This window comes from Epinephelus lanceolatus, chromosome 12 (assembly GCF_041903045.1).
Source record: "Epinephelus lanceolatus isolate andai-2023 chromosome 12, ASM4190304v1, whole genome shotgun sequence".
Classification (NCBI taxonomy): domain Eukaryota; kingdom Metazoa; phylum Chordata; class Actinopteri; order Perciformes; family Serranidae; genus Epinephelus; species Epinephelus lanceolatus.
Genome location: NC_135745.1, coordinates 40,122,676 through 40,135,331, shown reverse-complemented (window position 1 = coordinate 40,135,331; position 12,656 = coordinate 40,122,676). Strand labels below are relative to the sequence as shown.

Below are 12,656 nucleotides of genomic sequence, written 5' to 3'. Positions count from 1 at the left end.
CCCGAGGGTTTTGATCATGCCTTCCGCTCAATATGGCAAGAGCATCAGCAGACCCTGGCAGAAGTGACGGGCTTCCTTTTCTCCTTTTCCTTTCTTCAGTTCCTCCAACACAGAGATGCATCCTGCTAACTCCCACTCGTGCAGGCAGAGCCAATTTGTCAACATAGCTATTTTGATACTGTGTGATATTTGGGAAGCTTACATCCTGTCACTCGCATTGCCTCCCTTTTATTGGGAGCAAAACAAAGTGAATGACAGCTCAACAGACTGACACTGTCTTTCTTTCTGTAGGCGTAACAGTTTGGGAGCTGATGACATTTGGGACCAAACCGTACGATGGGATTCCAGCCAGTGATATCGCCGGGGTTCTGGAGAAAGGGGAGCGACTGCCTCAACCACCAATCTGTACCATAGACGTCTACATGATCATGGTGAAATGTAAGCTTGGTGGGATGGTTGAAACTTCCTCAGTTGATTACTTACAATAGTATGAAAAAAAATGTATTACAAGTTTTTAAAATTGTAATGTTTAATTATGCAAATTCGGCATTATCTCATTAAATATGCACTAAACTGCATATATTAGGAAGATAAATCTGAACATCTGATAAAGCCAGGTGCTTTATCAAAAATATTTTTTTCCATTTTGCTTACATATAAGATGGAAAAAAAATTACAGAGGGAGTTAAGCATATCTGCTTTTATTACCTAGAAAATCAAAATATACTTTTCACCATATTTTTGGGAATAAAATGTCACATAAATCAGGCTAGGAATGATTTATTAACAAATCCCTCTGTGAATATCTTCAGAATATAGCTAGGTGTATAACTGGAAAGTTTGGTGTACATACAGTACAGGCCAAAAGTTTGGACACACCCTCTCATTCAATGCGTTTTCTTTATTTTCATGACTATTTACATTGTAGATTCTCACTGAAGGCATCAAAACTATGAATGAACACATGTGGAGTTATGTACTTAACAAAAAAAGGTGAAATAACTGAAAACATGTTTTATATTCTAGTTTCTTCAAAATAGCCACCCTTTGCTCTGATTACTGCTTTGCACACTCTTGGCATTCTCTCCATGAGCTTCAAGAGGTAGTCACCTGAAATGGTTTCCACTTCACACGTGTGCCTTATCAGGGTTAATTAGTGGAATTTCTTGCTTTATCAATGGGGTTGGGACCATCAGTTGTGTTGTGCAGAAGTCAGGTTAATACACAGCTGACAGCCCTATTGGACAACTGTTAAAATTCATATTGTGGCAAGAACCAATCAGCTAACTAAAGAAAAACAAGTGGCCATCATTACTTTAAGAAATGAAGGTCAGTCAGTCCGGAAAATTGCAAAAACTTTAAATGTGTCCCCAAGTGGAGTCGCAAAAACCATCAAGCGCTACAACGAAACTGGCACACATGAGGACCGACCCAGGAAAGGAAGACCAAGAGTCACCTCTGCTTCTGAGGATAAGTTCATCCGAGTCACCAGCCTCAGAAATGGCAAGTTAACAGCAGCTCAGATCAGAGACCAGATGAATGCCACACAGAGTTCTAGCAGCAGACCCATCTCTAGAACAACTGTTAAGAGGAGACTGCGCCAATCAGGCCTTCATGGTCAAATAGCTGCTAGGAAACCACTGCTAAGGAGAGGCAACAAGCAGAAGAGATTTGTTTGGGCCAAGAAACACAAGGAATGGACATTAGACCAGTGGAAATCTGTGCTTTGGTCTGATGAGTCCAAATTTGAGATCTTTGGTTCCAACCGCCGTGTCTTTGTGAGACGCAGAAAAGGTGAACGGATGGATTCCACATGCCTGGTTCCCACTGTGAAGCATGGAGGAGGAGGTGTGATGGTGTGGGGGTGTTTTGCTGGTGACACTGTTGGGGATTTATTCAAAATTGAAGGCACACTGAACCAGCATGGCTACCACAGCATCCTGCAGCGACATGCCATCCCATCCGGTTTGCGTTTAGTTGGACCATCATTTATTTTTCAACAGGACAATGACCCCAAACACACCTCCAGGCTGTGTAAGGGCTATTTGACCAAGAAGGAGAGTGATGGAGTGCTGCGGCAGATGACCTGGCCTCCACAGTCACCAGACCTGAACCCAATCGAGATGGTTTGGGGTGAGCTGGACCGCAGAGTGAAGGCAAAGGGGCCGACAAGTGCTAAACACCTCTGGGAACTCCTTCAAGACTGTTGGAAAACCATTTCAGGTGACTACCTCTTGAAGCTCATGGAGAGAATGCCAAGAGTGTGCAAAGCAGTAATCAGAGCAAAGGGTGGCTATTTTGAAGAAACTAGAATATAAAACATGTTTTCAGTTATTTCACCTTTTTTTGTGAAGTACATAACTCCACATGTGTTCATTCATAGTTTTGATGCCTTCAGTGAGAATCTACAATGTAAATAGTCATGAAAATAAAGAAAACGCATTGAATGAGAAGGTGTGTCCAAACTTTTGGCCTGTACTGTAGGTGCTACAGAGGCTGAGATGTTCAACTTGGAGTATGACAAAAAAGTAATTTTGAGAAAACAGCATTCAAAGATTTACATTGGGGAATTTAATACATTTCTATTGGAAACAATTGCTCACAAACAGAATAAATGTTCAGGCCCTTAGCAATAATAATACAGTATATTTCAAGCTCATGAAAATTGATCATTTAATAACATGACAAGCATATAAAGCCTACAACTGTAGTAACCCAGCTAATAAACATATTGGCCTACACTGCACAATGCTAACTCTGGTAAATTCAGGAGAAACTTTTTCTTTATATCAGTTTGAAAGAATACATATTCAAGGAGTAAACTAGCCCAAAATCTCAAAATTAACCACTGCATGAATAATCAATGTTTTTGCCTGCCATGTCTCGCCTTAAAGGGATACTTCACCCACAGCATTATCATTTGTATATTGATTTCTCACTCTGTGTTGCATTGAATACGAGAAGAGAACTGTTTTTCTGGCATGCCTACACGATGAATGTAGAATGAAAAACCTGAGAAAATCCTTAATGAACTGGAGTGAATGGGGTCCACGTGTAACAACAGCAAAACTATAATGATGTAATCCAATTCTCATTTATTCAGTCGTAGTCTCAGTACTTACATAACACAAACATTTTTGTGAAAACCAAAACTCTTCCATCTCAAAAACAAAAAGCACAAGCAGAATTCAAACACTTGCTCAGGCATGCTGCTCGTATGTGTTTTAAATAGTAAGCTTTTTGCAAAAATATATGTGAGTTGTGTGTGAGTTTGTAAACAGTAGCCCCTTTTACACTGCCAGATTTTCTGCGAATGTTGGACCGTTTTGACGGCAAGCTGCGAGCGTTTATACACACAGAGCCGGATTAGTGAGTTGATCCGAGGTGCCCAATTTTCCGCCTCGTAGGGTAGACATATTGGTGGAACCCTTTTAGTTTAAACAGAACGAGGCGGCTTTCCGCAACGGGAGGGGCTGTTGATGACTTGTGGGAGGAGCTGTTGGTGACGCTGCACATGCGACCCACTGGCGGTGGATAAACAGGAAACAGCTGATAGCAGGAATTAGCAAGCAGCTAGTAGCAAGAGGAAAACACAAACTTGACAGACACTGTAAAGATGAGCAACTGGGGAGACAAGGAATTGCGCGCCCTCCTTGTCCTCACAAACGAAGAGGCCATTAACCGTCAGATGACGGGGATGGTGAAGAACGGGTCGATTTACGAGAGAATCACCGAAGGACTGACCAGCCGTGGCTTCCCTCCCACGTCACTGTTTACGTCACACGCTGAGCTACACGTTTGTTACTTGCTCACGCCCCCCATTGCCCCGAAAAAGGCACATTCTGTATAAACAAAAGTAGGTAGGCGGCATTTTGCTGCACTCCCCGATTTTGTTTTTATACTGCCAATGCTGAAAAAAGACTGATTGGGCTTTCCTGCTAATTTGCACAACTCCTGTCTAAAAAGGGCTAGTGTGTTTTGATATAGTTTTGCTGTTGTTGAACGTGGCCCCCTTTCATTTTAATTCATCCAGAAATTTCTCCGGTTTATAATTCTTTATGGAGGCATGAGAGAAACAAAGTTTTCTTCATAGATTCAACATAACACAAGACGATTGATTAATACACAAATAAATATATTGTGAGTGAAGTATTCCTTTAAAGTTATCCTCTTGTCTCATGATGATATCTGCTGGTGTGTCTGTGCAGGCTGGATGATTGATGCAGACAGCCGACCTCGTTTCCGAGAACTAATAGCTGAATTCACAAAAATGGCCCGGGATCCTTCTCGATATCTTGTCATTCAGGTATCATTTCAGCTCAGATCTAACAGTATTAAATATATTATTAAATATTGTTTGATGATGCATTGGTAACCTATCGGACACATAAGCTGACCAGGTAAATTTCTGTTCCAGGGTGATGACCGCATGCACCTGCCGAGTCCCACAGACACTAAACTGTACCGCAGCCTGATCAGTGGGGAGGACATGGTGGATGCTGTGGATGCAGACGAGTACCTGGTGCCGCAACACGGCTTCTTCAGCAGCCAGAGCACCTCCCACACACCACTGCTTCACTCCACGGTAAGCTGCTTTATGGATCAGGTGTGTCTATCCATCTTTCTCAGGTGACATTTGTGGTGCTGTGGCTCAGATTTTTGCAAAAGCTGAGAAAATGATGCATCCCAGCACTGAAAAAAAAGTTGTAATTTATTCAATACTACCGCTGATATTTCAAAAAAACAAAACTGAGGGTTGAATCATTTTTGCTTTGTGGTCAGGCATTTAAAACAGAAAAGGAATGCTATAATTTAAAGACAGCATTTCCAACTTAAAAAAGCGAGTACTGCCAAACCACTGGTCCAGTTTCAATGAAAGTTTAGGGCAAGAAGTGCAGTTTCTTTGGACATGTAATTACTGTAGTCAATCATGCAGTGACCGGCAAAATAATTATTAAAGCCAAGCATCACCTAAAGTCGGAATTCCAATGTTATTTCCATGGCCTAGGGAAGTTTAATCAATATCTGTGAACATGAGCTTCTCACTCTCAGTGACATCATAGGTTTTAGTATAAATAGTAGTATAAATTCTGGAGCTGCTCCATTAGACAATGAATGGGAGACTTATTTTGTTGACCCAGTTGTTTACCCGAATGTGCTTTATCCTTTCATAGTATTCTCAGATCTGGAACAGAAAATGTTCCCATACACTCAGAAAATTCCCGTGGGTGCTTTCAGTGTCACCCGGAACATCTTTCCCTATTCATTGTCAAAGGAGCAGCTTCAGACTTTATACTTGATGACATCACAAAAGTTTTAGCTCTTTAGTTTTTGGCTTTGAGAGAGAGTTGTTCATGTTTACAAATATTTTTGGACTGTCTTTGACCATAGGAAAAACATGTATGAAATTTGAAAACAGGCGTAGCTCCCCTTTAACTCAACTGGCCTCTGAGTCACTCGTGGTGAGGACTGGCTGCTGCCTGTGTATGTTGGATGTCCACAGGGTGGCGTAGTTTCACTAAAAACACATCCTGTGATACCTCTCAAGGTGTTTTGTAAGGTTGTCTACCTACAGTGTTATTACAAATTACACTGACTGGACTAATAATGTGCTGTCATATATAGTCAAAGGGTTCAGTTCAAAGGAATTATATAGGACAGGTCCAGGACCCCTCAAGGGTCTTTGGGGGAGTTCTAGGGGTCCCCAGAAAAATGCGAATAGTTTATTTTTACTATTTAACTCAGTGTAGAAGTGAGCCCAGTGTGATTTAGAGTCATGAGATTGGCTATTCTGATCGCAGGTTTCACTTCCTCCACGGTTATCTCCTCAGCTGTAGTTGACAACTGTAGAATTCTGGTCGTAATCAAATCTAACAACCAAACTCTTGTCAGATTCAGGTCCCCGAAGCAAAATGTATAGGCCCTTGACATGAAAAAGCTACTACTACTGCTCGTTGCACTGAATGCTGGAAGATCAACAGTTCAAAAAGAAATAAGAAAAACAGTGCTAGATAACAGCGACAGACCTGTAGAATGAAATATACTGCATACACCATTGAATGCGACAGTACTAATAGAAGAACAAAAGGCCTGACCATGCCACTACATTGGAAAAGACGGTGCTACAGTTTACTGCATTTAAACAATAGCAGCTGTTGACCTGGTTCACCACATTTACTTGTAATCATATGAAGGGATTTACACACATGTGAGATCCAGAGCCAGACGATTGTCACAATACTTCATGCGGCGAACTTTCAGCCAATAAAGAGTCAGCTGAAAAAAAGTGAAACGGTACATATAATGAGACACAGATACCTTTTACTCACACTGACCTTCTCTATCCAAACAGTGAAAGAGGAATACCAGCTGCTGCTGTGGAGGCCACGTGAAATTTCCCAGAAACAGCAGCATTAATTGATTCAGGAACTGCACCACATGCACCAGCAGCGCACGCTTTACCAACAATCAAGTGTTTGAAAATTTAATTGTGCTATTTTAACTGCGTTTTGGGAAATAGGATTTCTGCGTAACTCATTACCCCGTGAGTCAGAGTGGAAATAAACGCAGAGTCATTTTTCAGCTTGTTGAAAGCAATTAGCTTTCACATGAAGCCGGAGAAGCAGAACGCTGACGGTTAAACTGAATCCAGGTGACCGAACAGCGAGGAGAGTTAAACTGATCGTCCTTGACTTGAATCTAAGCGGCCGGTCGTACCTGCCGTGAACCCTGCTAACCCCACTTGCACTCATTCTGTTTAACTGTCACCGGTGGGACCATTTCTCCGCTTCCTGACCCCCTACCCCCTCGTCCTCATGATCTTCCCCGCTCCCACGTTTCCTCCCAGGTGCCCTTTGATTGATGAGAACTGAGTGAGGAGAACTCTTCTACCTCAGGTTCAGTGAGGGCCATGCGTAGGTCTGGCTCCTGTACCTGGGAACATTGCCGACCACTGACAGCGTGGTTAGCCCATCCGAGCTTTAAAGTGTGATTACCTTTGCAGGCAACTTTTTCAAATCTTTGTCCAATAAAAGCTCAGCATAAGCCTGCTTTTGTAATATCACTGTTGGGGCATAGCCCACTATGGGTCGAGATTTTTTTTTTTTTTTTTTGTTACAGATGGTTGCTCCTTCAGCGTGTTTAATTTCCTTTTCTTGTTGAAAGTAATTGCATTGCCACAGCTGTCACTCTGTTCTCTTTATTCGCTTGGTTTCCATGGTTTTAACACCGTTCATAGTCCTTTGACTCAAGAATATGACAAACACAACAAAGCTCGTCACAATGCCTGAATGAATATGAATCCTCTCTGCGGACGTTTATTTCGATCCTCATCAGCGTGTTCTGTGATGACAGCTATGGTTCCTCGGGTACCATAAAAACACATTACTATCACTATTCAAAAGGAACTTATTGTCCCCTGAGACGCTTTAAAATAAATCGCAGTGACCGAAAGAAACACACACTTCAAAAAAACTATAAATAAAAGAAAGAAGTGAGAATCAAAGATTACCAAAGTAAAAGATCACAATTTGCCTAAATCTGGAATTGAGAGCAGCGCACCATTTTTGTGTTGTGCATTGTACTGGAAATCCTTTCCTTTCTGCACATAATGTCAGCTTTATGAATACCAGAGGCATAAACAAATGTGTTATGGATCTATAAAACACAATTGTGTGCTCTGCATTCATGTTTATATTATCCATTTTGCAGAGCCTCAACAGCAGCATTGGAACGTGCCACAGCAGAGCTGGCTTACTGGTAAGAGAAAAATCAGTCTTTAAATTGAACCAAAAGAAAATGACTTTGCTGCACTGAACTATTTGCATTATGAAACTTGTGTCATTTCTTGCAGAATGGATTCCCGAGCAGAGATGGAAGCATGGTGCTCCGGTATATTCCTGACCCCACAGACAAACTTCTAGACGAGGCCTTCCTGCCGTCTCCAGGCAAGTATCCTCCAACGTCAAAATCCCACAGTGGCACCTTTTTTATGTCTTTCAAGTGAACCTCAATAGAGCTCTCTGTTTGATTCAGTGAGTAAGGGGGACATCTAGCGGACAAGAAGTGTATTGCTGTATTTACAGCACTGCTGTTAGGAATTTTAATTTTAAAGATGGGAAGGTGGGACAGTTTGTACAGGCACAAGGCCTCCAGAGGGCTTTAGTTTTTCAGATATCCCTTCCCAAGGTGGAACAAAACAGTCATCCAGTCATCTTTTTAAAATAAGATACTTTTACTTAAGGTAATATATGATGGCTTTTAGATGGATGTAGATGGGTAAGGTACAAAGAGTGAAGTGGGTATACTCTCCTATGTATTCCAATGATATTTTTTATTGGCTGATAGGTTGGTGCACTGTAAACAGCCAGGAGGAGAGGTGGGCATACCCCGTGTACATGCGTATACCCTCCATTACGCCACAGCTTAAAACCATTCCAGCTGTTATACCTTCAGAATTACACAACATAATTTTAGCTTTTGGACTCTGAAAAGCCTTCTAAAAAGTACAAAGTCCCAAATGTCTTGCGGAGTCTTTTCACAGCTTTAGAATTTACTTATTGTTTAGTCCTTTTAACGCTTTTTGACAGCAAATAACTTCCTTGAACGCACCATTGGAGAATATTTTTCAGAACAGCCGCTCCTCACAACTGCACTACCATTTGATGATGACGCAACTTTGATTTAAAAAGCAAGTTTGAAGTCTGCAGGTTGAATTTCACCACCAGCTGCTTTTAAATTGGTATTTTACAGTTCCAGCATTGTTCTTCCAGAAAGTTGGTGGCTTTTGTAAAACACAGATTTAAAATCAATGCATCCAAGATGCCAAAATATTTTGATGTTAGGTCCTAGTAAGGATGAAAAAACATACTGTTGTTAGACCCTCCCTACTTTGTAAACATCCATTTCTTTCACACTCCATGCCCCCAGTTTGGATCACATGTTACATTATATAATTGCTTTGAGACTGAGTAGTTCAATTAAGTCTTACAATTTTGTGGAAGAACAGAAATTGAAATTCTTTTGATAACAGCACAATTAAAGTGTTCACACATTCAAGCGACTTTTTCGTTTTTTGTGAGTTTCTGTAAAGGCTGTTTGTTGTCATAAAAATTCTCAGAGTCATTAGAGTAATTAACCTCGATCCATGTCTCAAACTATGACATATTTGGTCCTTGAATTTGAGGGAATTGGGCTTTAAACATCCTTAAAAAGTCCTTGAATTTGATGTTAAAGAAGGTGTGGGTACTTTGTCATTGCTGTGTGTGCAGATGACAAGTGTCTGGTTTTCCACCGCGCCACGAGCACCTGGAATTCCCCACTGATTTACCAGTGGAGTTTTGCTTGTGATGCGCGATGCGTCATCGATGACACATGTTGTGTCGCCCAGAAGCCTTTTGCCAGCAGGTGGGCGGGGATCTTCTGGTCCACGTAGTACAGGGGAAGCCAAACCCTGTTCATCTGCACACACTGCCTACAAAGTGATGACACAGAGCTGGTTGAAAATCTGCAACTTTTCCCTTTTAATGAAGATTTAGATCCGTATTTGGGAAATTAGTGGAGTGGCCAACTCCAAACAGTTGCTGTCTGGATGGTTGGAAATCAATCTGCAAACTTAAGGGTTTAAAACTGATCAGCAGTGCAGTGATTTAATGGTTTGTAGGTAATGCCCTCATGCCACTATTATGTTGTGTTCAGTTTTATAGATGGTCTGCTAGTGTCTGTTTAAGCTGTGTAAACACTTAATGAGAAGCTATGTGGTGCCTATGCTAATGTCAGTGCCTTTCTTACAGACTACATGAACCAGAATGGAGTCTCAGATATGATGAATCCCATCTACCAGCACCCGGGTCCACCTCGCACCGTGCTTCCCACCATCTCTTCAGAGGACACAGAGACGGAGTACCTGAACTGCTTTAAAAACGGGACAGACGGACCAGAGTACCTCAACGAGATCCCGTCCCCCGCCATCCTCCCGCTCACCTCCAACGGCACGGTTCCCAGCATCCAGAAATACCAGCCCCAGAACAGCATAGACAACCCTGATTACCAACAGGATTTCAGTCCCACCTTCAAAAGCCACGCCAACGGACACATCCCAGCGGCGGAGAACACAGAGTACCTGGGCCCGGACTGAGGACTTAGTGGATACAGACAATAAATATGAGACTGTTTCCTGTTCCATTAGGAAAGGGCATTGATGTCTTGGCTGAGAAAGCGTAGCTAAGTGGTACCATCAATTATCATATACGTCTTACGGAGTCAAGTGGCACTTTGTGCAGCTTCCCATGTTGTTTGCATGCAGTCATACTCGTCAAGCGATTCCCTCTCATTCCAAAGAATTTTTTTCTTACAACCAAAATACAAATGACTTTTTCTCAATAAAAGCTAGACGGAAGCTGATTCGTACATGACTCAGTCGACCTGAGAGTTGCTGGACCTGATATGCTCCATCCATACATTGTAACCCATGTCAGAAAGTGAAAATCTCTCCAAAACGTGATCCAAATGTGTCAGTGGAGGACTGCTATTAAAAAAGGGTTCAAATGCCTCCATTTTTTAGGAGGCAGAAGCTCTATTGCAAAGGACACAAACCGGCAGCTCAACCCTAAACACTACCTAAGGTACATGTGTTGTAGAATTACAAGTCAGATACACAATCAGTCCACAGTATTTACATGATGGAATATAAAGGGTTGACAACACACAGTGGTCGGATGTGAAGGTTTGGAACATGTGTCTGTGGTGAAGTCGAGACGATTACGGGGAGATTTAAAGAGTGAAATGCTGGCTGGACTGTTGGGGTCCTCGGAGGCCTGACGACACTCGTCCTGAGGGATGAGTCAACGAGGAAACAAAATGTTGCGATGTATAGAATGTATAGTCAGTTTAAAGGGGGAATACTGGTGAATTGTATTGTTTGAATATGTTACTTTTATGCTCTAAGACAGTTCTGTCTCTGTGAGAAACTGGTTGCTGTCTCTGTTAGATTGAAACAAAGAGTTTCCTGTGTCCCCTGATGTGAGATATCACACTAACTATGTCGAGAATGTAATGGTAAATATAGCAAATGTGATTGTGGTCGTATTCAAACTGCCGTGTTGTGCAGTTGAAAACTTGTAGCATGACGCGCATTTGTGTGGACCAAGAAAGTCAGCTAAGCTTCATATCAGTACGGCACATTAGTTTGTGTACCCAGGAAGTGTTTTCTGGTCCTTTTACTGATTATATCCTTCTGGTAGTATCTTTTGTAACACCCTGACTGCTCTCACAGTTTTTTATCGAGACAAACGTGTTGGTTGAACTGTCTTAGGTCATGTGAGTAACTTGTTTGAATTTTTATATTAGATGTAGTGTTTCCCTGTAAACATATGTTGTTTTACAGACTATTTTGAATGGCTTACGTCAGAAACAAAGAATGTTTCTTATGTCTGTGCTCTGTTGTATTTACACTATTACCTAGAGACTTTTCCTTGTCTGATTTTTTTAAACAAAAGTATAGACTGTCTTTTTTTTCCCACACAGGGTGTTGACACCATATCTTTAAATCTGCTCCTAGCTTTGAAGTCTTGTAGTCTTTGCAAGAGTATTAACTTTGCAAATATCATTCCTAGTTTTAAAGGAATATACTATTGTAGCAACCTGAAAGCCTACTTTTGCAGATTTTACACAGGTACATGTACAGAAAACAGTGATTATACTGTAATATACCCCTAAAGTAGTCACCTGTAATTTATACTCAATACACAGTTTTGTCACATCATACATGAATATGCACTTATTCCTGAATTGTGATTGTTTCATTCAAAAGTGAACATGAATAAATCTTTTTTTCTATGGAAGTGTTTGTTCTTGGGGTGAGATACAGGAAGAAGGAAGAAGAGCACAATGATGTACTTAACTACTCAGCCTTTTTATCTTAACGCCCGCAGAACTTCAAGTAACAATTTGATGAAATGTATTTAGCAAATAATCAGCTGGACGAGAGCAGCATTCACCACCAGCCTTCAACCACAGTGACGTGATGAAAGGAGCTTGATTGAACATTAGGGGACAAATCCTCGCTGAATACACAGAATAAAACAATGGCTTTTTATTTCTTAATCGATCAAAGGTGATGATTGTTGTAGATATTGTTTATTCTCATTTATCTGCCCTTACATTGCTAATTATTCTATTTAACTCCTAACTGTTTAATTTATGTCAAATGGCACTGTTCCACACTTAATAGGAAACTTAGTAATGAATTTGAATAAACAAAGGTTTTCTTAAAGATATGCTGCTGTCTGCTGTGTTCAGGACATAAAAAACTAACTCAAATTAAAATGATGACCTGAGGGAGATGATTATATTAAACACTCCGATTATAGAGAGCTGCAAGCTCAAAGAACTGCCAACGCAGCAGATTCTGACCAACTTAAAACTTTGAATTTAGAGATGATTAAATTGGGTATGGGGTTAGAAATGGGCACATTTAGGTTATGTTAAAGGTTTGCAGGTTTTAGAGGTGTTTGAGTTTAGGTTGCAAACTTGTATCTAAGTATTAGGTTGTAGTATATTAAATGCTTTAAGGCAGGGGTGGACCAAGTAATAAAGAACCATAATTAAATATATTTATACAATTTGTGTCTTTAATTCAGGGGAAAGCAGTGTGTCAT

The 12,656-nt window shown here is 41.0% G+C and overlaps 1 protein-coding gene across 1 annotated transcript in view; it reads left to right on the top strand.

Moving 5' to 3' along the window:
- The window catches only part of egfra (epidermal growth factor receptor a (erythroblastic leukemia viral (v-erb-b) oncogene homolog, avian)), a 63,036-nt gene extending 51,201 nt beyond the window's left edge, over positions 1–11,835 (top strand). The window contains exons 23-28 of the mRNA XM_033650773.2: positions 292–438; positions 4,209–4,306; positions 4,418–4,585; positions 7,711–7,758; positions 7,853–7,946; positions 9,792–11,835. Coding sequence (XP_033506664.1) covers positions 292–438; positions 4,209–4,306; positions 4,418–4,585; positions 7,711–7,758; positions 7,853–7,946; positions 9,792–10,135 — 899 coding nt within the window. The 3' untranslated portion in view covers positions 10,136–11,835. The remainder of the gene's footprint in view (positions 1–291; positions 439–4,208; positions 4,307–4,417; positions 4,586–7,710; positions 7,759–7,852; positions 7,947–9,791) is intronic.
- The last annotated feature ends 821 nt before the right edge of the window (positions 11,836–12,656 follow it).